Raw genomic sequence first — 26,535 nt, forward strand, 5'->3', positions numbered from 1 at the left:
TGTTTCCATTCCATTTAGGTTTCTTGCTCTGTTAATAGGTTTCATGTACTGTTTAGCAATGTATATGGGCACTAAATAAGAGCACTGATAAAAACATGTTGTGTTCTGCTCCTGCTGCAGAGAAGGTTCACAGAGAAGCCTTCACCATGTTTATGTCTTCCATTGAGATTTACTGAAGGGAACCTCTGCATGAACAATGAAATGGTGATCTGGAAGCCACTGTGTGGTGAGATAACCACTGTAGTTATGTGTACTGCAGTAGGGGGATGTATGCCTGTACCTGTAATACAGGTTCCTCCGGTCAGCCCCTGCCGGCTAGCTCCGCCCACAGGGAGCTTATGTATAAATGTATGAGAGCTGCTCAGACCCTTAGTCTACTGTTGCAGATGGAGGGACAACATCGTACAACAATACATTGTTAGCGCTACACACTGCTCACAATTAATGGAAAGCAGTTGCTTTGTAATATTCATCTTTTTTGTTTACTGAAAATCCTATTTCAGTAGTAGGCAGCAAAACTGTGACGGTTACACAATGCAATATACTTGTCATCGATATCCCATTGCGCATGAAATGACCAACGATTCTCGTGAAGTACTACCTGCCATGAACACTTTTGATAGATAAGTGAGATGACTAAGCAACAGCAACAAGTGGGATGACTCATAAGCTTGGAGAAAGCAAACATTTATTTTGTTCATCAATACCAGGCCAAACCATTTGTCTCAGGAAACTCAAAGGTGACCAGAGAAAACTGCTGTCATTGGTAGAACTACAAGTGCACCCAAAGTTATACTTCTCAAACTTAAATCCTTAAATAATGAGCTTAATAGTATTTGAATTCCAAAAAGGGCTAGTAAGACGACTTTGAATATTTAATTGCTCCTTGCCTATAGATCTAATAACCATCAATATTAAGAAATCATAATAAAGCCAGGTTGATAATTGCTTCTAACAAGTCAGTGATTGGAACTGGGAAATTTAAAAAAATTTAATTCAAAGTCATTCATACACAACAAAAAATTCTGTTCATTTAGTAGAGAAATGTACAATGTTTTGGATGATTACATTTTCTTTTTCAACTGCTTTGTTTATTCAATGCTTGTGATATATTGAAGATAACATGTTTAATTATGAAAGTTTTAAGGAATTGGAAAATGCAAGAGTTTATTTTCATTAAGCCTCCAGTGTAGATCTGACTTCACTTTATTTTTTTCTTGGGGTCATACTATAATCAGGACTACTCATTTGGAGAAAAGTATCTGTCCTCATACATTCAGATGGATGGTAATTAAATTAAGTGCAGTAAACGAGAAGTAACGATAAGTTTACGGCATTTTTAAATGGGAAGTCAGAGAAAATTGCCATTCTTGTTTTTGATGTCTCAGTGCTGTTTTCTCTCCGTCTCTCCTCTTGTGCTTCAGTCTATCTTTCTTCTGCTTCTTAACTCGTCTTACTTCCCTTCAGTTTCTTTTATTGCCACAATACAGGTTCAAATTTAAAGATGCGACATTCTGTGCCCCATGTCTCCTGAAAAGTGTCCTATCTGAAATTAAGTTCAGCCATCTTTCAATCATCTGGAATGGCTGCCTAAAACTGGAAAATCCTTGCACATACTAATGAGGGGTATGAGACCAATATAAGGATCCTTATCAGAGTGTGCTGTTTTGAATGAAGCAGACATCAGGCTATGTTTTTGGAACATAGATGTGATTGTTGCTGAAATGGTAAGCGAGGGTGGCACGGTGGCCCAGTGGTTAGCACTGCTGCCTCTCAGCACCGGGGACCCGGGTTTGATCCCAGATCCTTGTCTGTGTGGAGTTTGCACATTCTCTCTCTGCATGTATGGGTCTCCCCCACACAACCTAAATATGTGCAGGATAGGTGAATTAGCCATATCTTTTTATTAAAACGGTAAAAATATATATACAAGGCCAAATAGTACAAACACCAATTTTGTGTTGGAGAAACAGGGTACCCTCCCCTCAGTACCAATGTACGGGGAGGTGGGTAGGATACTCTGATTATTAAAACAGTTCACAACACAGTTGTACTAAAAAAACAAATGGTACAAGCACTAAACCGGGCGCTGGAGAGACCAGATACCCTCGCCTCTGTACCAACAGAAGGGAAAGGAAGGGGTGGTGGTGGGGAGAGAGGAGAAAGGAGAGTGGTGGGGAGGGAGGGAGTCGGGGTGTTGGTGGGGGGGGGGGGGGGCAATAGGACACTGCCTGAAACATCTACGGAGGCAGAAAAACAAAATAACCTTTAATTAAGATGTGCCAGATTCCGGGAATCTCCCAGAGCGGGTGAGGGGGCATGCTAAATTGCTCCTTAATTGGAAAAAGAAAAAAACAAAATGGTAAGCAATTCTGTGGGACTGAGGGGAAGCAGGAGCTCCCCTCCTTGCTCACAGTCCTTCCATGGCCTTCATTCCATTGCCCTCCTTCCTCCTGGGACGTATCGGAGGACTGATGCCAATGAGGCAGGTCGCCTGAAATTGCTAGGTTGCAGATAGTGAAGGGGACTGCCAGAGAATAAAGCAAAATATAGATAGATTGGAGAATTGAGTAGAAAAATGGCAGAAGGAGTTCAATCCGGATAAATGCGAGGTGATGCATTTGGAAGATCAAATTCAGGTATGAATTACACAGTAAATGGTAGAACCCTTAGACGCATTGACATACAGAGGGATCTGGACCTTCAGATCCATAGATACATGAAAGTGGCAATGCAGGTGGATAAGGTGGTCAAGAAAGCATACAGCATGCTTGCCTTCATCGGACAGGGCATTGAGTACAAGAGTTGGCAAGTCATGTTGCAGTTGCATAAAACTTTAGTTAGCCCCCATTTGGAATATTCCGTGCAGTTCTGGTCACCACAGTACCAGAAGGCAGTGGACGCTTTGGAGAGAGCGCAAAGAAGGTTTGCCAGGATGTTGCCTGGTCTGGAGGATGTTAGCTATGAGGAGAGATTGAATAAACTCAGATTGTTTTTGTTGGAAAGACGGAGGCTGAGGGGAGACCCGATGCCTACAAAATTACGAGAGGTATAGACAGGGTGAATAGTCAGAAGCTTTTTCCCAGGATGGAAGACTGAATTACAAGGGCGCACAGGATCAAGGTGAGAGGGGGAAAGGTTAGTGGAGATGTGCGGGGAACGTTTTTCACGCAGAGGGTGTTGGATGTCTGGAATGCGTTGCCAGTGGAGGTGGTGGAGGCACGATAGCAATGTTTAAGATGCATGTTGATAGACACATGAATGGGTGGGAATGGAAGGATACAGATCATTTGGGTAATAAGTAGTCTATAAGTAGGTCTAAATAAGGAATCTGGATCAGCGCAGACTTGGTGGGCTGAAGGGTGTGTTCCTGTGCTGTAGTGTTCTTTGTATGTTACAAATATCCCACAGAAAGACAGGCATAGCTTGGACCCATACCTTCGCTTTCTTTTAGCAATACCATTCTTTTTGAACAAAATGAGTGTAGTTAAGTGAAGTGAAGGAGGGTATTACGGATATAGGTGGGCAACAGGGACCCGGGTTCAATTCCTGCCTCAGGTGACTGTCTCTGTGGAGTTTGAACTTTCTCCCAGTGTCTGTGTGGGCGTCCTCCGGGTGCTCCGGTTTCCTCCCACAGTCTCAAGATGTGCAGATTAGGTGGATTGACCATGCTAAATTGTTCCTTAGTGTCCAAAGTGTGCGGTTAGGTGGGGTGATGGGGATAGGGCAGAGGATTGGGCCTAGGTGAGGTGTTCTTTCAGAGGGTCGGTGCATTATATCCCCCACTGTGAGGGCCGGGTCTGGAAACCCATCTGGCCCTGATGCTTTGCCTGTCTACATTTTCCCTATGGCCATCCGAACCTCCACAATCCCCAATGGCTCCTCCAAACCCTCCCTATCCTCCACCATAGGACAGTCCAATCCATCCAAAAACTCCACCATCTCTGACTCATCCACCAGTGGTTCCGCCCTGTATAGCTTTTGATAAAACTCCTCAAATGCCTTATTCACCTTCTCCCAAGCAGACACTAACCCTCCCAACTCGCCTCCTGTATCTGAACAATCTCCCGGAAGGCCACGTGCCACCTAAGCTGGCCAGCCAACAAGCGGCTGGCCTTCTCCCCATATTTGTAAATTGCTCCTTTGCCCACCTCATTTGGCGCACCACTTTACCCGTGGACAATAGATCGAACTGTGTCTCCAATACCTTCCTACTGGTTAGAAGCTCTGGGCTGGGATCTTCCAAATACTTGCAATGAACCTCCAAAATTTTATTTATCAGTCTCTGGTGCTCATCCCTTGCCTCCTTCTCAACCTGCACTTTATGCTAGATTATCTCACCTCTCGTAACCACTTTCAAAGCCTCTCACAGTACCGACAGGGAGACTTCCATTGTAGTAAACTTCACATACTCATTAATCACCCTCTTCACGCAGAACCACAAGTCCGCTAGCAACCCCACATCCAAACTCCACGCCGGCTGCTAGATCAGCCCTCTCTCCAATAACATATCCACTGGGGGCATGATCAGAAATGACGATCACCGAGTACGCTATCCTCCTTACCCCTACCAACAAGGGCCTCCCCACAATGAAAGAACTAAATCCAAGAATATACATTATGTACCAGAGAAAAGAAAGAATATTCTTTTCCCCTCGGATTTAGAAACCTCCACGGGTCTACTCCTCCAATCTCCATCATAAACACCAACAACACGTTCGCACCTCCTCAAGGGGCCAAAGACCTTGGCTTAGAATGATTCATCTCGGATTCAAGACCGTATACAAGTCCCCTCCACCCAGAAACAACTGGTGTGTGTCCATATTGGGGATGGCCGCTAACATCTTCATGAACCCTACATAATCCCAATTAGGTGCACACATGCTAACCAATACCACCAACCTTCCCTCCAATGTACCTGTAACTATCATGTATCTGCCCCCTTGATCTGCCACCTACCATCTTCTCCACCCGAAAGTCCACTCTCTAGTTAATCAGTATCTCTACACCCCAGGCCTTACTAACAAAGCCCGAGTGAAACACTTGACTAACCTAGCCCTTGCAAAGCCCTACCTGGTCTTTCACCCACAAAAAGGGTCTCCTGCAGCAGCACCACATTGACCCTCAAGCCCTTCACGTGAGTGAAAACTCTCGCCCGCTTTACTGACCCTCTCAATCCCTGCACATTCCACATTACTATCCGAACTGGGGCCTCTCACCCCGTCCTTGCATAATCTGCCATGTCCATTGCGAAGGATAAAATATCTCCTCAGTTTATATACTGTGCCTTCTGTGGTGCTCACCAGAAGAAAGTTACATCCTTGATGAAGAAATTTTGTAATGCCGTATCACTGATTCCACAGCAATATGTCGGAGAAGGAGTATTACGTCTTGATTTCCAAGGGAATGTGAAAAAACGTTTTGCCGTTACTAAACAGAAGATTAGACCTCTTTGATTTGATGGATGGAAGGTTTGTCCCGGAGGTGTCATATGGATCATTTACAAGAACTGTATTGATCTACTGCTTTTAGATGTGCTATTACAAAATTATAATATTAGGTGTGATTTACATCTAATGGGCTGGATTCTCCGTCGTCAGGATGCTCCATTTTGCCGGCAGCCCGAGGGTTTCCCGACGGTGTGGGGCTGCCTCACAGTGGGAAACCCCATTGACCAGCCGGCGAAAGGGAGCATCCCGCCGGCGTGCTGAACCAGAAATCTAGCGTGGTGGGACGAAGAATCCAACCCTTTCCTCTAAAATTGCAGATGTTCCATCTATTCCATGCACCCCAAACCAGAATATTAGTACTCCATACTCCGATGTGAAATCTCCAAGATGGTCTATGAAGAAAGGTGTGAAACTGATGATGTTAAGCCTGAGAAGTTATTTCTATTTTTCCATTTACTGGCCTCAGCTCAACGACTGGAAAACCTACTGGACAATATCTCCAAAGTTGAAGAAAACCTTCCAATGCTTGGATTTAAAAGTAGTTGCGTGAAGTGGTTTCATTATGTTCTTGGCTTGGCAAATCCATCTTTCCGGCATATTACTGGGAGAGTGTTATGCTTTATTGTGTTTCTTATTATTCTGTCTGACTTAGTTGCTGAATTTCCTTTTTTGTTACTGTTTGTAGACTCACTCTTGGAAATGGTTATTATCACATTGAAATCCAAAGGGTGAAGGTAATTTTCCATTTACCTCATGCTGAATGTTATATCCAGAGGAAATTGTCAGAGTTTGAAATAAGAGTAGCCATTTATTGTTGCACCAACTAAATGTTTATTGGACAAACCATCACAAACAGCAAGAAATTAAAGACCAATTAATGCTTTTGCTTAAAGCAAGAATCTTGGCTGATACACCAAGAGATCTCCCTGCTCTTCATTAAATGTGTCTTGTGATAGTCAATGCCCATCTGACTCATAAGACTAGGCAAGCAGGCCCTCAGTTTAATTTCTCAAACAAAACTGCAATAATGCTGCACTAGTTCAAAATCGCGCTACATTGTTATATTGTGCTCAAAAGCAGGAATGCAAATTAATGTATAAATAATACAGAATCTGATGCATTGGAGAGGAGTTATTTGTTCAAAAAAATTTGCAATTCCTGTTGACTACCGTATAAATGCCAAAGATAACTGAAACATCTTTTATTTTTAATTTAGAGTAACCCCAATTCATTTTTTCCAATTAAGGTGCAATTTAGCGTGGCCAATCCACCTACCCTGCACATCTTTGGGTTGTGGGGGTGAAACCCACGCAAATGCGGGAGAATGTGCAAACTCCAACGGACAGTGACCTAGGGCCGGGATCGAACCTGGGACCTTGGTGGCATGAGGCAGCAGTGCTAACCACTTTGCCACCGTGTTGCCCAACTGAAACCTGTTAGCATGAGTATTGATCCCACACAGGACTCCACATAGGTTTCTAAGATATCACATGGGGTAGGAGGTGATCACAAAAGAGCTTATTCATATTAATGAGAACAGGCAGTTTGACTTGTTGTTACAGAATTGGTATCCCACTGCTCTGATACCGAACAAACTCTCCAACATGGGAATTTCACACATAATTTAATGGCTTTGATAATGATTTATAAAATGTAAGCGAGTGTCAGAAGGATCTTAAATTCTAGTTCCTTTGTTACAAATGCAACAACTTGTATTTTTACAGAAGTTTCGAAGCATAAAAACATTAGGGGGTCCACCAGGAAGTGGGGCAGTGAGATAACAATCAAAGAGCAGTGCAGAATGGCAATAGAACTTTGCTCCAAATTCAAGACTACGTTTTCATTGGGACCGTTGAAGAGAGATTCCCTACGGCGACTTTAGTAAGCATTATTCTGTAGAAAAGGTATTTAAAGTTTTGTATCTCTGCCAAAATTGAATCTTAATCCCAATAACTACTGTACCTATTAATAAGTAATGCTCTGGGCAGCGCAGTGGTTAACACTATTGCCTCACGGCACCGAGGACCCGGGTTCGATCCCGGCCCCGGATCACTGTCCGTGTGGAGTTTTCACATTCTCCCCGTTTCTGCATGGATCTCTCCCCCACAACCCAAAAATGTGCAGGGTAGGTGAATTGGCCACGTTAAATTGCCCCTTAATTGGAAAACAAAATGATTTGGGTACTTTAAATTTATATTAAAAAATGAACAGGTAATGCTTTTTACATTTATTCTTCATCATTATTTAGAATAACTTTTAAAGTAATGATATTTTGTGGGTTTAGCTCTCAATACTCAGGACTAAATGCATTCTAATGTGAATTCTTAATTTTATTTAATAGAAAATAGATAGCTAAAGGACTCAGAATGGGTTAATTTAAATGGATAAATATTCAGACAGGCCCGAATGCAGGTGTGTGAACCTCTCTAGGTGCTTCCCCTCTACATGCTGAGCAAGAGCAGCCAATATGTCTACCTCCATATTTCTCAAATGTTCCTCTTTCGCACTAATTCTAAGATAAACAGAAAACTGTTTTTTTTTTTAAATTGATCGATTTCTTGGATATATTTTGCAAAAAATAGTTCAAATATTAAAGCGACATCATGGTTTCCATTTTTAGCCATGGATTCTACAACAAATGGCCCAAGAATTACTTGTATTAAGTTTACGACATGAACAACAAACATCAGGGTACATTTTAATCTTTGCACTATAGGTTGTATACGGGAAATCCAATATGGCCCACCAGATTGTCACTCGGATGGTGAAAATGAAAATGTACCCCATTGGGTCTACAATAGGTTTCATACAAATAGGACCACTCCAAAGCACAGCAGAAAACAAACTCACAACATAATTTCCTCAGCAATTTTGACAGAATATTACAACTTCACATTTAAGTGTGCTCATATTAGCCAAAGATTTGGAAAACATTTTTAAGGGTGTTAATAATGACCTGCAAGGGCTCAAAAACGAATGGACTATTTACTATGTGGTGTAATTAGCAATTTGGATCATATTAAATACTAAATATGGAAATTTGCATGAATTTATAACACCACTTTGATTTATTGAAAGCACCCATTTATTTTGTGGTTCACATAAAACCCTTCTACAGTAAGTAAATCCCCAGATAAAAACAAAAACAGATTGCTGTGGCACTAAGAATACAATTACGTAATGCTTGCAATGTCTTACTAACAATGATACTACACCCTTTAAAGAGCCATAAAACTATCAATATATGACAGTGCATTTTTCCTGTTTCAGTGTTTGGCATCAAATTTCAAATGAAGTATTGTACAAATAAATAATAATATCTCAAATGTATATCAAAATAGTCCAATTGTAATACCATGAAGAGCCACCAAAACGTCATCCACAGACAGTACGGGAAACTGCCATCGTGTTTCATTGAAATTAGATAATATTTTAAAGTTTTCTAAAGCTACGATGAAATGGATAATGCCACATTTGACAGAACTTGAAACATTGAGATACAAAATACTCTCCATAATTCATTGTTTGAATATATACATATGCTTTGAAAACTATTTATGATAACTTGTAACAATGTATTACGTGAAATCAATGGCCATCAAAAGTCCAACCAAAGTCTTCAGCCACATCACTGATGTGTTCATTCGCATTCAACTCACTACTTCAATATATTTTGCCCAAAAAGGTGGCACAGCATTGCACCAAATGTATTTTAAGAAGGGGTTAGGCAACAATAATTGAGCCAAGCAAATATCACTAGATAGCTGTAAAAGAGTGAGTAAATATGTCTGTAGCATAATTGCAACCCTTTATTTATATCCGCAATGTCAGCTGTTTCAGTTTCAATTTGATTAAAATTTATATCCTAAATGACAAATAAAATCTATTTGTGTGGCAATTGTATTATACAAAGTAAAAGTTATTTAAGAAAATCCATTAAAGAAATTAACATTTTCACACTCATCTTGCATCGGCCAAAAGTTTTCAAAACTAGATTTGGATTTTCAGTGATATTTCTGCAGGAGTGGATGGACAAATAGATTTTTTTTTGCACTTAAGATTAAATTTACACTGTAAAACATAGTTTAATATTTAGGTTTAATATAAACCTGTTAACTGTACACAACTCTTTTGTACATATTATTAAAGCAAATATATAGAAGATACATTTCTGTGGATGTTGGCAATTTAGCACCAGAATTCTCTCAAAAGAAAAAAACATAATAAAACATTTCATCTGCTTAGAATATGTCACAATAATAATATTTACTGTGCACCATAAAATATTTTCACATTTTAAATGTGAGCAAATACTTCATTAATAAATTAAGCTCTTTAGCAATATGTACATTATTCTTTAGTATTGTAAATGCTTTAATTGCCAGGGTATCTAATGTATAAAAGCAATTAACCAAGACAAATAATGTTGATAATACTTTTAACCCAAATGTATAAACTATGAAGACAGTAAAACACTAGAATATGATTAATAATGTCTCTGATCCATATATTTATTGAGGGAGAATCTTACGGAAGAGAGAGCCAAAATGATGCAATAAAATGTAAATATTGCTGCAAACTAACACTACCCAGCATGTAAATAGTTAGCACAATCATTTTACGACAGACGGAGTTTCTCCTTTTTAGCACCTGTATGTTATTTGTTAACGTGCATTTTACAGTAAAGGAGTTGTTTAACATGTGTGCATTGCTGACAGGGATCATGGCTCACCAGCAGCAGAAACTCAAAATTACCCCCCACCCCACCCATCAAGTGTTTTGTCACTTTTGTTATTCCACAAATTTAATTTTTTATATTAACAAGGGTTTCTATTCCACTAAAGATAGAGGTGTCTGATCATGGCAAGGCAGCTTATGGATTTGGCTAGAATTAAACAGAATCCAATCTACTGAGGCCATAAGTCAGCTTTGGTGAGTTTGTGCTTCGATATGCAAATTTTAAAAAATATCCACCTTACCCCCAAACGAAAGGCTAATATTTTCCACTATACATGGTAAGGTGTATGGGCATATTTACAGTTTATCCATGTTTACCTGTATTTTGAATGCAACGTCCCTATGATTTTTCAGATGTATATGTGCAAATTGCCATTATGTTCTGATTTATTATTTGCTGGTTTGTGCGTGCAATTTAAATAGTTTATGCAAAATACCAAGGAAACCACGTAAGTTCTGTGTCCATAATCTTTCCCCAAACTCAACAAATGTCACATTGTTCAGACCTGAGGGTAACCTAGAAACTATGAAGACAGGATATGGGATCAAGAAAAAAACAAGTCTACACTCAAATGAGTACATGTATTTGCAACTTTTGATTACAAATCAAAAATGTAATTGCCTAAGCACAGTCACTTACCTGCTGTGGACATTCTCACCTGTGCACACATCATATCAACCAGTTACAAATTTTAATGACAGCATTAATATGCTGTACAACAGACCACAATTTTAGATGTAAACACATTGAGGAGCACTGCACATATTTATGTTCTCAAATAAGCACCTAAAAATATTGAGGTGAAGCTATGCCCAAGAATTGTATCAGAAAATTCCCTTATTAAAATGCTGTTTTTATGATATTGAGGTGATAGGTTGGTGTTCAAGTACAGAATGAATAGTGACACATGATCAAATCTAATGGTCCTTCATAACCTGACTGTTTCTTAGCAAAGAAACTGGAGGGTGATAAATGGAAAATCACCTGAATGGTCTAGTGGCAATTCCAAATTACCTTAATTATTGAATTGATGGATTATTTTTTATAGATATAAAGATAGTACTAACTGACCAGTCTGGCGACAAGACGCCTATTCAATAGCTTGGTCAGAGTTCGAGGAAAGATTTGCAAGTTACTGTAGGGCAATATACCTTTGGAGGGATATGTAGAGTTCAGAATATATGGCATAAATTGAATATTATTCTAGTCTTTGGTAAAAGGTTTTGGAACCAGATCAAAGTGTAGGGATGCACTTAAGTAACTGGGGGTAAAATTCAATTTTGCCAGCGTGGATCGGCTGTCTGTTCTCCCCCCTGCAAATTTGCATTTCCATTTAAATCAATCTACCTCCATTTTGCTACTCCCCTAAAATTGATTTTCACCCCCACAGATTGGTGACAGGGTCACAGACAAACAAGCCTGACACACCCCAATATAAAACTAATACTCCCTGTTCAACAACAGGACATGAGTAAAATGTCTGCATACAAGTTAGAGCCTTAAGACTAAATATAGTAACATAAAAGCTCCCAGATTGTTTTTCTCTTTATAAAAAAGATATTTTTGCACCAACTGCCTGTGATTTGAGGTACAGAACTGTGTACTGTATATTACTGGCCTTCATGTTATTAACAGCAGCATGGATTCAATTAGGAAATAATAAATGTAAACTCACAAAAAGGTGAACATTTACAAAACTATACCCTGGCATTAAGCAGAACTGTTATAAACTGACATATCCACAGAATGATGAACTATGTTATATAAATAGAATGATTATCGTACCGAGCTCCAACGGCCTCTGTGCCAGGCATCATCAGTAGGGCAAGCTCGAGTATTGCATTGTTCACGATCAGGAGGTTTGTCAAGAATTTCACAGTTCTGATCATTTAGTCTTTGACCATTCGGAAGCTGACAAATAACTAGTCTTGTTCTTGCTCCGCCACCACACGGCTGGGTGCACTATAAATTTAACACCAACACCACATCCATTAAATTGTGATAATTTTGTATGAAAAAAGGACAGAAAAAGTAAGCTGAAAGAATTGAGTTCAGAAACTGAAGGAAGCATTTTGGAAATATCAAGAATTGGAAGTAAAGTAATAAGTAAGAGATTAAAGGATCAGGTATGCTTTTCTATTATAAAGATTTTGTCATTTTAACGTACATGGAACATTTTCCAACTTTTAATTTCTGGCTAATTTATTAATAGAAACATTCCAAGTCGGTTAATTAACCATTCTCTGCACGGCTGCCTCATGGCACCGAGGTCCCAGGTTCGATCCCGGCTCTGGGTCACTGTCCATGTGGAGTTTGCACATTCTCCCCCTGTTTGTGTGGGTTTCGCCCCCACAACCCAAAGATGTGCAGGTAGGTGAATTGGCCATGCTAAATTGCCCCATAATTGGAAAAAATGAATTGGGTACTCTAAATTTAAAAAATAAATAAACCATTCTCTCTCAGACCCGGTAGGTGCCTGATGTGTGATGAGAAAACCAAAAACAGCTTTTTCAGAGCTGGTCAAAGTAGTTTTAAGATACTGAATGGACATATCACTTCATATAGATGAATGTAGTATTCACAATACGGCATATAGAATATCAATCTAGTCCTTGATAAGTGGCTTTCTATTTTATGACCTTTCCATTGCTACTAAGATTGAGTAATTAATGAACTCATAGGACAATAATTTATGTGACAATTCATGCAAGAATGATCAATGGAAAAACAGCTATTATCAGCTGTTAAATCTTCTCATTATCACACATGCAGCGATACAGTAGGGAGGTAAAGTATTGTTTCTATCTTACTTCCAAGAATGACCAATACAAATAGCAATTTAGTAACAGGAACATGCTATTCAGTGCCTCAAGTCTGATCTGCCATTCAGTTACATCATGGCAGATCAACTCAATTTGCCAACCTTTCATTCAAATCCTTTGTTCAATAAGGACACGGAGAGTCCACACCGAGTAAGAATAAGGAACTCTGATTTATTTACAGTTATGTTATATACAACTCCTGGTAAATCCCTACCAGGTCTCTCACATTCAGTTACGTAGCTGAATGAAGTTACCCCACTCCTCAGAGGGGAAGCTTGTATTCCGTGAGAACCATGGGGACAATAATCATTCCCACCCCATAAGTCCCATCTGAGTCCACAAAAGATCAGCCATGATCTCATTGAATGGCGGAGCAGGCTCGAGGGGCCAGATGGCCTACTCCTGCTCCTATTTCTTATGTTCTTATGTTCTTATGTTCTTAAGTCCCGTGCGGGATATAAAAACTTTGATAACATCCACCCCAACAATAACAAAAAAATCGACTGATTTCAACCGTAATAATTTTAAATCGACCCCATATCCACAGATTTCTAAGAGGGAGAATGCTTCAGATTTCCTCTGCTCCTCACACAAAAACACTTTTAATTTTAAGGACTATGCCCTCTTCTCTTTGATTCCTCACTGAGGAAATTGTTTCTTTGCATTCACCCAATTAAGTGCGTTTTATCATTTTAAACTCCTTTAAATCACTGCTCAATCGTCTAACTCAAGGCAAATACAAAACAAGTTTATTCCCATGATTTCATTCTGGTGAATCTATACTGTAGCCACTCAAGGGCAAATAGACATTTCCTGAGGTCTGGTGTCTAAAACTGAATGCAATACTCTGGACAATTGAAGCATAACTTCCTCACAATTGAATCCCTTGAGACAAAGGTGAGTACTCGATTAGTCGCTTTTGATTATGTTCTGTACCTGTGTTCCAGATTTTACTGATTTGTGTACATGGAATCCTTTGTGGTCTATTAGTATTCTAAAGATGGAGATCGACAAGTTTTTATTAGTCAGGGTAACAGGGTATCAAAGATAGGTAAATTGAATTGAAGTACAGATTAATTATGGTCGGACTGAATGGTGAAAAGACTAGAGGTGATGAATAGACTTCTGTTATTCCTCTCTTTTTATTCCCACCTTGCCTAGCCAATACCTTCCTGAAGCTGGCGGCAATATTTTAATGTACGTAGATTGTGTTCCAATGATACTCGAGCTCAATTGTAGTATTAACATGAGGCCTCAGCAGAGGAGCGGCAATGACATTTTTGTTGTACCAAGGCTGCTGGAGCTGCATTGAGAGACAATAGTGATCCAAAAGTTACGTGTTCAACTTCCAATTAAAATTTCTTTGTGGGCCAGGAGAAGCAGGAGTGTCCCTAGGGTCTGAGTTGGGACCCTGGCTCTTCTTGATGTATATTGGTAACCTAGACCGTGATTTCCAAATCTGCGACTGATACGAAGATTAGAAGCATTATCAACTGTGAGGAAGATAATCTAGAACCTCCAGGCAGACATGTTGGTGGATTGGGCAAACAAGTGGCAGATAAAGGTCAATGCAGAGAATTAGCGCGGTGATTCATTTTGGCAGGAAGAATGTGGAGGGACAGCATAAATAAAGGTAGAAACGTTGAAGGAAGTGCAGGAACAAAGGGTCTTTAGTGTATATTGTCATTGAAGGTGGCAGGGCATGTTGAGGAGTTAATAAAGCATACGTTACCCTCAGGTTTATTAATATGGGCTTTGAGTACAAGAGTAAGGAGGTCATGTTGAACTTGTATAGGACACTAATCAGGCCTCAACTGTAGTTAGGTCTCATCTGGAGTACTGTGTCCCGTTATGGGTGCTATACTTGGGGAAGGATGTGAAGAAATCAAAGATTTACAAGAATGATTCCAGGATAAACAAGTGCGGCTATGAGGATAGATTGGAGAGGTTGGGTCTGTTTACCTTGAGATGGAAGAGCTTGAGAGGAGACTTCAAGATCCTGAGGGGTATGGACTGGGTAAATAGTGAGAAACTATTCCATCTCAAGAGAGCATCAAGAACTAGAGGGCACAGATTCAAAATAATGTGCAAAAAGAGTAGAAGTGATGTGATGGAAAACTTTTCACTCAGAAGGTGGTTGGAGCTTGGAATTAACTTGGGTGGTGGAGGAAGTTTCAATTGAGATATTCAAATGGGAATATGGATTGCTATCTTATACAAAGAATATGCAAAGTGATGGGAATAAGGCTGGGAATTGGGATGAGGTAAAGTATTCTTTCAGGGAGCCAGCGCAGACTTGATGGGCCAAATGGCCTCCTCTTGCACTGTAAAGATCCTAAGATTCTGTTCTATTACATCTCAAGAAAGAACTAATGGGCTTTCCCTGCCCTATGCCTCAGCCCTTCTTTCCCATCTGCAATGCCTATCAAACCTTTGTCTTGAACAGTTATCTTTGTCCCGGTGACCATTCCCTCTGGTTCCTAGGCTACTCGCTGTCTGTGTTCTAAGATAGGACTTAAAATCATCTCCAATGCACGGTAATACCAACATACTGTTTATTGTTCATGGTGGACTAGGAATGTACTTCATTATCAAAATGTCTTCAAAGGGGTTGGAAAATCCTATTGGCCTCAACAATCTTGTGGAAATAATGTTTCCTGATTTTTTTCTGGTTTGTTCAACTTGCAAATATAATTGAATGCACTGCCCTCACTTGAACATAGCCCATTTAAAAGATAGGACAGCATATAATAGGTTTTAATTCCTTACTTTAATACTGGGATTAAACTGCAATTACGCAATGGTAATTTCATTTGCAGTACTTACTCTGCAACTCTATAGCAGGATACAATAGGCAAGTTGCACCTCTACATCTTACAAAATCTGTGTTTTATCAATGAGCCAAATATCCTGGGCGGAATTCTCTGATAATGGGGCAATATCCCCACGCCCGCGGGAAAATGGGCGCGAATCACTCTGGACTTTCCTGTAGAAAGTGCAGAGTGATTCTCCGTTTTGCAGGGGGCTAGCAGGGCCCCGGAGTGCTCCTCGCAGCACCGGTTGCCGATACGGGGCCCTGCACCTGCGACCAGGGGTCCGCGCATGTGCGCGCGGCGGTGGCCCCGCACGACATGGCCAACCCATACTGCGGACAGGCACCAACAATATAGGGCCCCCCCCCCAGATTGTGGGAACGGCATGGACCTGATCGCGGATCTGATGCCCATTTGCCGCCCCCGCGCTGAGCGCAATTGCGATGCGGAGGATCGGAGAATCCCGGCTCATTTCTAAAAACGCCAATGAGTAAAGGACAAGAAAACTAATAGAAGAAGAAATACTACCTCTCCCCAGTTGCCATAAATCCACTGAGGACAAGGACCAGATTCACAGGACCTCATTTCAAGAGGCTTAGCCTGTTCAGCACAGTTATTGGTTTCATATCCATCTTCATCTTGGCAAACCACAACACGCCGTTGGAACCCTCCAGCACATGTACTAGAACACTACAAAAGGAATAAAACAGGAATTGAAACAATATTGAACCAATCAAATGACAGCAGGTTTATTCTATGTCTCCATAACAGTGGTGGCCAGGGGCTGGTTTAGCAAACTGGGCTAAATCGCTGGCTTTTAAAGCAGACCAAGGTAGGCCAGTAGCACGGTCCAATTCCCGTACCAGCCCCCCAAACAGGCGCCGGAATGTGACGACTAGGGGCTTTTCACAGTAACTTCATTGAAGCCCACTTGTGACAATAAGCGATTTTCATTTCATTTAATTTCATTTCAGTTGTTAACACACTGGCCTTTGCGTCATAAGGTTCTGATTCAGCACTCCAGGACTGAGTACAAAAATCAAGGCTGATATTCCAGTGTAGCACTGAGGGAGTGCTGCACTATCAGAGGTGTCGTCTTTTGGTTGGGATGTTAAACTGAGGTTTAACGTGTCAACTGAATCACAGGCCAATCTGCCTGCTCAAGTGCGCATAAAAGATCCCATGGCACTATTTTGAAGAATAGAGGAATTACCTCTGTGCCCTGGCCAATATATATCCCTCAATTAACATCACAAAAACAAATTATCTGGTCATTATCATAATGGTGGCACATTTCCTACTTTCCAACAGAGACTGCACTTGAAAAAGAAAATAATTGGCTATAAAGCACTTTGAGACATCTGTGTGTAGTGCTGCATACATATAAATCTTCCTTTAAGTATAATAATAATCGCTTATTGTCACATTCCGGCGCCTGTTCGGGGAGGCTAGTACGGGAATTGAACCCGCGCTGCTGCCTTATTCTGCATTACAAACCAGCTGTTTAGCCCACTGTGCTAAACCAGCCCCTAAGTAGCTCAATGACACATTTTGTTTGAGAATGCTCTTAAGTTTCTTGGGATATTTTACTATGCCAATGAAGTGATATAAATCCAAATTTTGGATGTTGTTCATTAAACTGAGCCTAACAATCAGCCTTATTTCTGGATGGGAATCCTGCCATTGACAAAAACTGCACTGCGAAAATCAAAAACCTCAACATGCAGTGAGACCCGGATGTTTGTCCAAAACTCTACCTCTGGTTCCTTGACCTTTCTTAATATGCGTATTTTTGTAGGATGCATGAAAGGTTTTGAAATGAGAGGTTTATTATAGATTAAATATGGTTTAAATATCAAATAAAGTCATAAATAATGCAATTCAAACTGAGACCCGATAACTTAAAACAATGCAGCAGTTATGCTGCAATAAAGCAAATATCAAAAAATATTTGGAACAGGGACAAGGGGCGGGATTCTCCAATAATGGGGCTTTGCCCCCACGCGTATTTCCGCGCATGTGCGGGGGTTCCCTTCTCCGCGCTAGCTACCGGGCAATATGGCGGAGCCCTACAGGGGCCCGGCCCGGAGTAAAATAGGCCCCCACGGAACCAGCCCGCCCGCTGATCGGTAGGCTCTGATCGTGGGCCAGGCCACTGTGGGGGCCTCCCCCCGGGGTCGGATCCCGTGCCCCCTCTTGGATGGGCCCAGCAGATTCACCTTCCGGGACCTGAGTAACCCAAGCCGGCGGGACTCGGACAAATTCATCGGCCACTCGGCCCATCGGAGCCCAGAGAATCGCCAGAGGGGGGGGGGGGGGGGGGGGGCGCTGTCAACAGCTCCCAACTGGCGCGGCGGGAATCCCACGGGCGCCCGAGAATCGGCGCTGGAGAATGGGGAAGCAATTCACATGTCCCCTCCCCCCCCGGAGAGTCTCCAGCCCGGCACCGGGTCAGAGAATCCCGAACATGAAGTTTGTTCAAAAGAATTTGACTTGAAGAGCTTTTTAAAGGGCAGAGAGAGCGATGTGGGGAGAGATTCTCAATCCTGGCACACCTGGAGTGCTTCCCCGTTGGGGGAAAATCGGGATCGAAAGGAAAGAATGGATTGCAGCTAATGGATGGGAACCAGAGGCAGGCTCAGCTGCTCTCCTTCCAGGAATGGACACGTGGAGCTGCAAGCTAAATATTTCAGCTATAATGCTTCTCACTGCTGCTGTCTGGACTGCTCTTTAGTTCCCAGACAGGGAGGGGGGGAAGGGGGGCCATGGAGAGTCCACCTATTTCAGGGGCCCCTGTGAGGGGTCCCCTATTACAGGGATCTGGACTTGAGGGCGGGAGAGGGGAGATGCTGTGCGGAGAGGGCTGATTTGCAGTGCCGGGGTGGCCGACCATGGGACCTCGCTATTGGGCTGCCCACTCAAGATGGCAGCCCGATTGTGGGATTCCCAGGGAATCCCTTGTGTTCTCCTCCATGTATAAATTTGCATGGCATGGAACACTGAATTGCATCCTGCTTTATGACCGCAAGGGGATTGTAAAACTGGTGAAATTCAGCTCCGGCGGGAGAACGTAGGGCGGGAATCTCTGATTTTGAGGCTCTGTCTGGATGAAGTGTCTAGTTTTACAATTAAAAAGTCAGCACTGCCCCGCACCGATGCTCCGCCCGATGTGGGGGCTAGCAGCCATGTAAAAGTCCCATCGTTCCCGATATTAACAGCTGGAGAATTGCCGGGTCCATGGCTGCGCGTATGCATGGCGACGACCTGCAGCGGTTGCGCCGTACAACATGGCGCCGAGTGTCGCCCTAGACACTCCCCCCCTGGACACCCCCCCACCATTCCCCCCAGTACTCGCTGAAGCCCCCCCCACCCACCACTGCCAGAACACAGTCCGTAGCTGCCACGTCGCGTTTATGAAAACTTAGACGTGACCCGCGTGGACGGGAACTCGGCCCATTGGGGGCGGAGCATCAGGGTAGGGCCTCAAAGTGACACATTGATGCCGTCGCAACGGTGTTCACTTTGATGATTGATGCTGATTTGGAGGAGGCGGAGCATTCGGAAAACGCACCCGCCCCGATTCGGTCAAAAATGGGGATTTTCTGCCCAATCGCCGAATACAATTTCAGCGTCGGGCAATGAAGAATCCTGCCCATAGTCTCCCAAACGGAGAATTCTGCCCACAGAGGAGGAGAGGTTAATGGAGGGAGGTTCAAAGAGTGGAACTGCAATGATTCAACTGTCAGCCACCAGTAGGATAATGAAGGGAAGGGAAACACAGAATTGAGCAGAAAGCTCGAGACCATTGAAAATATACTGCGACATAAGGCTGTTATCGATGAGAACAAGGGTTTAGAATTGAATGCAGTGGCATTAGGTAACCAGTGTATGCCAGTTAAGGATCTGGAATGGGGCTAATTTGAGAGGATAATGCAGAAGACCTTTGAACAAATTGTAGTTAATGAAGTATGGAGAATCGGAGGCTTGAGAGTATGGGTTCCGCTGGCAACTAAGAATGTGCATGTGGAAGTTGATAAAGGTTGACATGAAGGGAAAAAATGAAAGGCTGAAAAATCAGTGAAAAGGTAACATGTACATTCTGGTAAGAAAAATTATGAATATAATTGCTAAATGTGTATGTGATTATATTATAATCAGTGCAAAAAATTCAATCAATGTTAGGCAACAGTCTCTTACCGCTCCCCAAGGTCCAGTTCTCCACTGACTGCCTCCAGGTAGTTGGGTGCGATCTGAGTTACCATTTGTTGGCGGGATCTTAATCCGAGGAAATTGGTGATCATTCTGTCCAGATCGATCATACCCATGAAGTCGCGGAGTGCAAGATGGCATTGCACACTCTTGTTCAGTTAGTGGCTGATCATCAAGGTCACACTCACTCTCACTCACAATTTGGTTCTTGTAGCTGATGCAACTCACATGCCGCGTTGCTTTACCTTGTCCGCAGGTCACAGAGCACTGCAATGGAAAATTAGAAAGAGAAAAGTTTATCTCTTTACAGAAACTGTAAAATCAACAGGCAACATCTTATATTAGGCATTGTGGGGGTGAATGAGCCTAAATCTACCAACTGAGATGCAGGAAAAGCTTCCAAGTCTGAAGTCACAAGGAATTCAAACAGATTGAATAAGTTCAGCTGTAGGTCAGCCAGAAGACAGGAGAATAGAAAAGGAGCACAAATTTATATTTTTCATTCATAAATTTATAATTACATACAAATCTGTTCAGAATGCTCAACGTGACATATCGCCCCGGACCTCCCCAGTCCGGCAGTCAGCCTCAGATCACCATTCCACAGCGACTTTTCGGCGCTTAAATTGTAAAGCACCTGTCTCGCTAGATCTTCCCAACTCAGGTCGGGTGAGACTAAAGAAGCAAAGCACGTCCACAGTTCCAGCAGCAAAGCACTAGCTGCCGTAAAGCAGGTAAGTTCAAAGGTGCCATTGAAAGGGAGAAGGTAAGTGATTGGGATGTGGGTATGGGGTTTCAGATATTGGGTGGTGGGAAGGGGGTGGGGAGAAAGGATTCAGACATAGGGTGGGGGGATCTGGATATTGGGGGGAGTTGGTTGTTGTTTGGTTTGGGGGGTGCAGTGGTCGGGCCGGTGTGGGGTCAGGGAATCCCGCGCAGGTGGGGAATACCATGGAGGTGTTGGGGGGTCCCCTGTGGGGTTAAGGGTGTACAGTGCATGGCACGGTCTGGGTGTTTAAAATAGTTACTCTGAAGTTAGAAGTTCTTTTTCCCTCCTAACTCTTTCAGAGTAACTATTAGGATAACACTGGTAGGGCCATCAAAAGTTAGCATTTAAATCGCTTTGTCGGATGGTTCCCAGCCCAGCACAATTGTTCAGGGGAAGTGAGCCCCTTCTGGACAATTGCCAGGTAAACCCAACCTAGCGAGTTTCCCCAGTGCATCTTTGGAGTACCCCTTCAAATCTAACACTGAATGAAGATATCAGATTGGCAAAAATATCAGCACAGATGCCCAGTCAATACCTCTTTTGAACACATGAAAACAAATATGAAATCAAAAAAGAATAGAATAATTCATGGGAGTCACGACGTTATGGCCTGATTTTTAAAGTAGAGTCCATGAATTATTTTAAGAGGGCATTTACTGCTTCTTGAGAAAAGAGGAATTAGATTCTCATGTCTCCGAGAACAAACATCAGCACAGGCTTGATACATCAAACAGCTTGATTCTGTGCCGTCTATTCTTCTTTGATTTCATATTTGTTTTCATGTGTTCAAAAGAGCTATTGACTGGGCACCTGTGCTGATATTTTTGCCAATCTTCATTGATATCTTCATTGCTGAACTTCCAGGTTACATTTGCAAAGTGTAAATAAGTATGTGTGTTGCTTGTGGGCAATTGGAATGAAAGTGTGTGATGGAGATCTAGATTTGTATGAATTTGCCAAGAAATAGTGAGACACTTTTGCTCTGCACCGCATTGCCAAATTGTAACAATTAGAATAAAATAATTGAAGTTCAAGTTTCAGAAAATCAAACACAGAAAAATAGAACAGTGAAACTAAGGGAACAAATTACCACTCAGCGCACACAAAGCATTCTTGAAACAAGCACAGTTATTGCATTGTTTTCAACAGCAGGCATGTCGGCCGGGATTCTCCAGCCATTCGCTGCCGGCGTACTCCTGCCTGCGGGTTTCTTGCGTCGCTGGGCGGCATCAATGCGAATTTCAGTCGACTGCAGCAGGAAAAGAGAATCCCGCAGCCGGTGAACAGCGCACCGTCTCCTTCTGCCGAGAAACACGCGGCAGGGAGGCTGGAGAACACCATCCATCGTTTTATTATTGGTGTGTGGAGGCTCGGGGCACCACATTTTAAAGTTGTCAGTATCGAAGCTGCTGCATTCTCAATGTCAGTTGAAAGTGTACAGGGATAAGTGAAAATATTCATTGTGCAGTGTTCCTTTTTGCCACTTATTTGCTGTAGCACGAATTGAAAAATGTGGTTCAAAATTGGAATCTAAATTAAACATAGTTCATTTTAACAAGGCCACACACGCACTGAATATGTTGCTTCATGTACTATAACTGAAACGTTAATGTGGATTTACAGCTGTGATATAATTCAATTCAGTATTTCAAACCTGTGTCCACTCATGGGTCTTCCAACGTCCACATGGGATGACAATACACTCATTTCTCGATGGCGGCTTTAAGAGATGTGAGCACGCTGATTCATCAGCCACACCACCATGGAGATCTCGACAGCTAACATAACGTTCCTTCGTACCTTTTCCACAGGTGGCAGAACACTGTTGAGTAGGAATGGTTATGAGTTACTGAAAAGTGCAAGTGACATTGATTTTGTAATTTTATACTGATGCTAAATAAGGAGTAATTATTAATTCACCATCTGTATCATAAATTATTCAATGCTGTCCGATTAATAGTTATTTCTTATGTCATTTGATGACTATTATTTAATATCAATATTAAAATTATATCTGTGTACAGGAGTCCAGGATCCAAATCTCCATTCCGTTCCATAGGTCATGTGATTGGGTATTCGTTCATCCCGTCTGCCCGGGTGGGTATCAGGACAAGACGCTAATTCGCAATCCTACAATATAAAACATATGGTTGAAAACAAATCAATATTTTCAAGTCCTAAAAACATTTTAAGAAACTGCAAGAACTTGGCTAATAACGAAAAGAAGCTCGAATTCGGAGAACCTGATCACATGCTTCAGGAACACACTTCAAATACAGCATACGTCTTTGGGCCTTATGTGACGAAGTGCAGTGGCCAGTTTATCCATCGCAAGATATCAAAAACATCAATGGAAGTGAAAGACCAGTTAATTGCTTGTTTGAAGATGTTCACGATAATTACCTGAGTGTCTGTAGGTCTGGTAGCAGCATTACATTCATTATCATTGACAATAGTGCCATATGAGCCTGCAATGCATCTTACTGCCCGCATTTGATAGCCTGTCCCACACGTAGCTGTGCACTGTAAAATGGAAATGTTGTTAATTCTTCAAGTCACAATAAAAAGAAAACTACCATATAATGTTGTTATTTAAAAATAAAATACGATCTATGTTACAGAATAAAAGGTATGGGCTGGATTTTTATTCCTGGGTCCCAACTCCGCCCCCAGGACAAAGGGGATGTCAGGAAATGGATGTTCCTGCAATGGAACTCCGAGGGCGATTTTGGAGAAGACGGCCTCTCGCCAGGAGCCCAGACCAATTAAGGATTCTGGGTGGGTTCCCCAGCCGGGAGAGCCAGAATGGCGAAGCTCTGGGAAGCAGTTAGCCCCACTGGAAGAGGCAAGGGCTGTGATGTTTGAGAAAAGAGAGGGTGCTTTAAGATGGAGGCGCCCTGTGAAAACAGTAGAAAGCTCAAAAATAAAGTGTGATCAGAACAGCAGCGTCAGCATTGTGGAGGGGCAAGCTGCTTCCAGGAGGCCACCTCTGTCCACCTGACAGACTACAGCCTCAGCACATACGCTGACTAGGCAATTCCAGACTGTGTGAAAAGTGCCTTCAATAGGCACTTTAATTGGTCTAATCAGCTACCTGTCACTGGCAGTGTAGATGTCACCATGCCCCAGAAGCAGCATTCCTCAAAATAGGCCAGACATGGGGAATATACTAACAGGCCAGCACACTGGCTGGTAATGTAAAATTGCCGACCTGCCTGCTCCCAGCTTCATTGAATGAACATTCAGTTCTATGTGTTTATCTATCTCAATTTGCAATCTTCCATTCCTTTTCCTACTGCACTAGCAAAGTCAGAGCAGCAGAATCTCCCAGAATAGTGACCTAGCCTGGTACATAGAGAAAGGAAGAGAGACAAAAAGGCAATTATCACCTTCATTGTCTGATAGACTGGAATGTAGTGCATTCTACAAAGGACGGGCTCTGCCAACTCACTGTCTGGTTGGTGGAGGCAAACGTTCATCACAATAAATCGAAAAAATAAAATGGGTGCGATTCAGCGGACTTAAAACAAAGTCTGCTGTCGGGCATGTTTAGCGGGGCACTTCTTGGCGGTTACAACAGCACTTTGCAATTTCTTTTGGCCTCGGGCGTATGCCTCCTTAGAGGCCACACTTAAGAGTTTTCCTGCTGGCGAGAGTGATCTTGCCAGCAGGAACAGTTGTTTGAAGATTGGGATGCCATTTTTCTCTTATAAATTTAGAGTACCCAATTATTTTTGTTTCCCAATTAAGAAGCGATTTAGTGTGGCCAATCCACCTAATCTGCACATTCTTGGGTTGTGGGGGTGACACAGATATGGGGAGAATGTGCAAACTCCACACGGACGGGATGCCATTTTGATCAGCAGCCCCAATCCTCCCCCCCACCCCCAGCTTCTGTCCCCCTCCCACCTCCCAATCTTGTCGAGGCCCCTGGTAAGCCTTCCCACTACCCCCCTAATTGGCAAGGTCCCCCTGGGCCCAATCCTAGCAATGCCAACCTAGCACTTGGGCATCTTGGCACTGCAGGACTAGCACCTTGCAGTGTCAGGGTGGCACTGCCAGGTGCCTGGGTGGCATGCCAAAGTGTCAGGCTGGCAGTGCCAAGGCACCCAGGTGCCAGGGGAGTTCCAGGGTACCACCCTGTTCTGTCCTCAACCATCCGGGGGTATGCTTGGCCTGACAGACCCCAGAGTGCCGCGACACCAGGTCCACGTTTGTGTGGACCAGTATTAAACCACGCTCCGGCGAGGTCTCCCAGAAGCAGCCGTCGAGTCCCGGGTGCTGGATGAATCTGGCATTCGGGTATTTAAATGAGAAATTAGACTCATTTAAATATTCAGATCTGGGTCTCGCCCAGCGAGGGCATGATCCAGATTGCACAGTGCGGAGCAAGTCGAGTGACTTGCAATCAACCTGGCACGGAGCCTGATTTGGGGCTCTCCTGTGATTCACCCATTGTGCCCGGATCCGTGGCGGGCGCAACAGGGTAGCTGAACCGCGCCCAATATCTGAACATAAGTAACCGAAAAAGGGGGAAGACTGAATACATCAGATGTAATTTATCTAAAGATTAAGAGAGATAATTAAGAAAGATGAAAGTGAAAAGTTTAGAAGAAAAAAATACGAGCTTGCAGAATAACCCTTTAGTTCTGTGATTTCGAAGCACATCTTATTCAAAAGGTTTTAGATTAATCAACGCACTAAAAGATTAAACAGCTTACTTACCAAAACAAAACTATATTTCCACAGTACCTCCAATTTACTGAATATTTTCAGAACATTGTCAGAATATTGTGTCCAATGTTAGACATAAATTACAATCTACCTTTGAAAAACTGCTAAATATATTAATTTCTTTCTACCTGATCACTTCTGACTGACTTCAAGGGCATACTGATAAAGGGCCAGTTCAACGGTTCGTATATATGGTTCATTTATTGCCTTCAAACAATTACATTTTCGTTGGTTGGAAATCATGACATGTGACTTCAAAATAAATCTATGTCACAAGTTTAGTTACAGAACATTTGCACATAACCTTACAGGACTTGCAAACAAAAAGGCTATTTCACATTTCATGATTTACTGTTGATCTAAAATATGAAGTAGTGTGGAAATAAGTACTTAATAGAGTTCATGGTCAGAACAAATTATACTTTTTTAAAACTTTGTAATGCTTCTCAGTTTAGTTTTCCTACATGATCCATATAACGTACAAAATAATTGAGATATTATGGAAGAGGATACAAAGATCTCGACTTCAAGATTACAAAATTCTGTTTTTATGTCATTTTACGCGTCTTTCAATGACCTCATCGTGCCCGAATTGGGGTCAGGCACGATGGTTGAATCTCTCCCACTGTTTTTTTCATGTCCACTGTTTTTTTAAAACAATGTAATTTGGCATAATGTCATATAAACATGAATATGCATATATTCTGTCCATAGTTTAAAAAAAACAATTTCCAGGATGTGAGCGTCACTGGTTGGGCAGTATTTATTGCCCATACCTCGTTGTCCTTCAGGTGGCGGTAAGTTGCTTTCTTGAACCACTGCATTCCGAGTTGTAGGTACACTGATAATACTGTTAAGGAGGGAGTTCCAGGATTTTAACCCAGCGACAGTAAATGCCAAAGGTGAGGTGAGAATGACTGCCCTTGACAGCAGCGCAACATTTGACCGAGTATGGCATTAAGGAGCCCCAGCAAAATTCTCCTCTGGTTGGAGTCATACC

General features: G+C 42.3%; 1 protein-coding gene and 1 long non-coding RNA gene across 4 annotated transcripts in view; one reads left to right on the top strand and one right to left on the bottom strand.

Moving 5' to 3' along the window:
* The window catches only part of LOC119973081, a 131,124-nt gene extending 124,939 nt beyond the window's left edge, over positions 1-6,185 (top strand). The window contains exon 5 of the long non-coding RNA XR_005462229.1: positions 6,136-6,185. This is a non-coding gene — a long non-coding RNA (uncharacterized LOC119973081). The remainder of the gene's footprint in view (positions 1-6,135) is intronic.
* Positions 1-26,535, bottom strand: part of adamts9 (ADAM metallopeptidase with thrombospondin type 1 motif, 9) — a 404,749-nt gene that overhangs the window by 222,447 nt on the left and 155,767 nt on the right. For all 3 annotated transcript variants that reach the window (XM_038810570.1, XM_038810569.1, XM_038810571.1), the window contains 6 exons: positions 23,205-23,324; positions 22,824-22,931; positions 22,456-22,623; positions 20,021-20,299; positions 16,352-16,513; positions 11,974-12,150 (listed from right to left, as the gene is read on the bottom strand). In XM_038810570.1, the coding sequence (XP_038666498.1) occupies positions 11,974-12,150; positions 16,352-16,513; positions 20,021-20,299; positions 22,456-22,623; positions 22,824-22,931; positions 23,205-23,324 (1,014 nt within the window). The remainder of the gene's footprint in view (positions 1-11,973; positions 12,151-16,351; positions 16,514-20,020; positions 20,300-22,455; positions 22,624-22,823; positions 22,932-23,204; positions 23,325-26,535) is intronic.

The sequence above is a fragment of the Scyliorhinus canicula genome, chromosome 11 (assembly GCF_902713615.1).
Source record: "Scyliorhinus canicula chromosome 11, sScyCan1.1, whole genome shotgun sequence".
Lineage (NCBI taxonomy): Eukaryota > Metazoa > Chordata > Chondrichthyes > Carcharhiniformes > Scyliorhinidae > Scyliorhinus > Scyliorhinus canicula.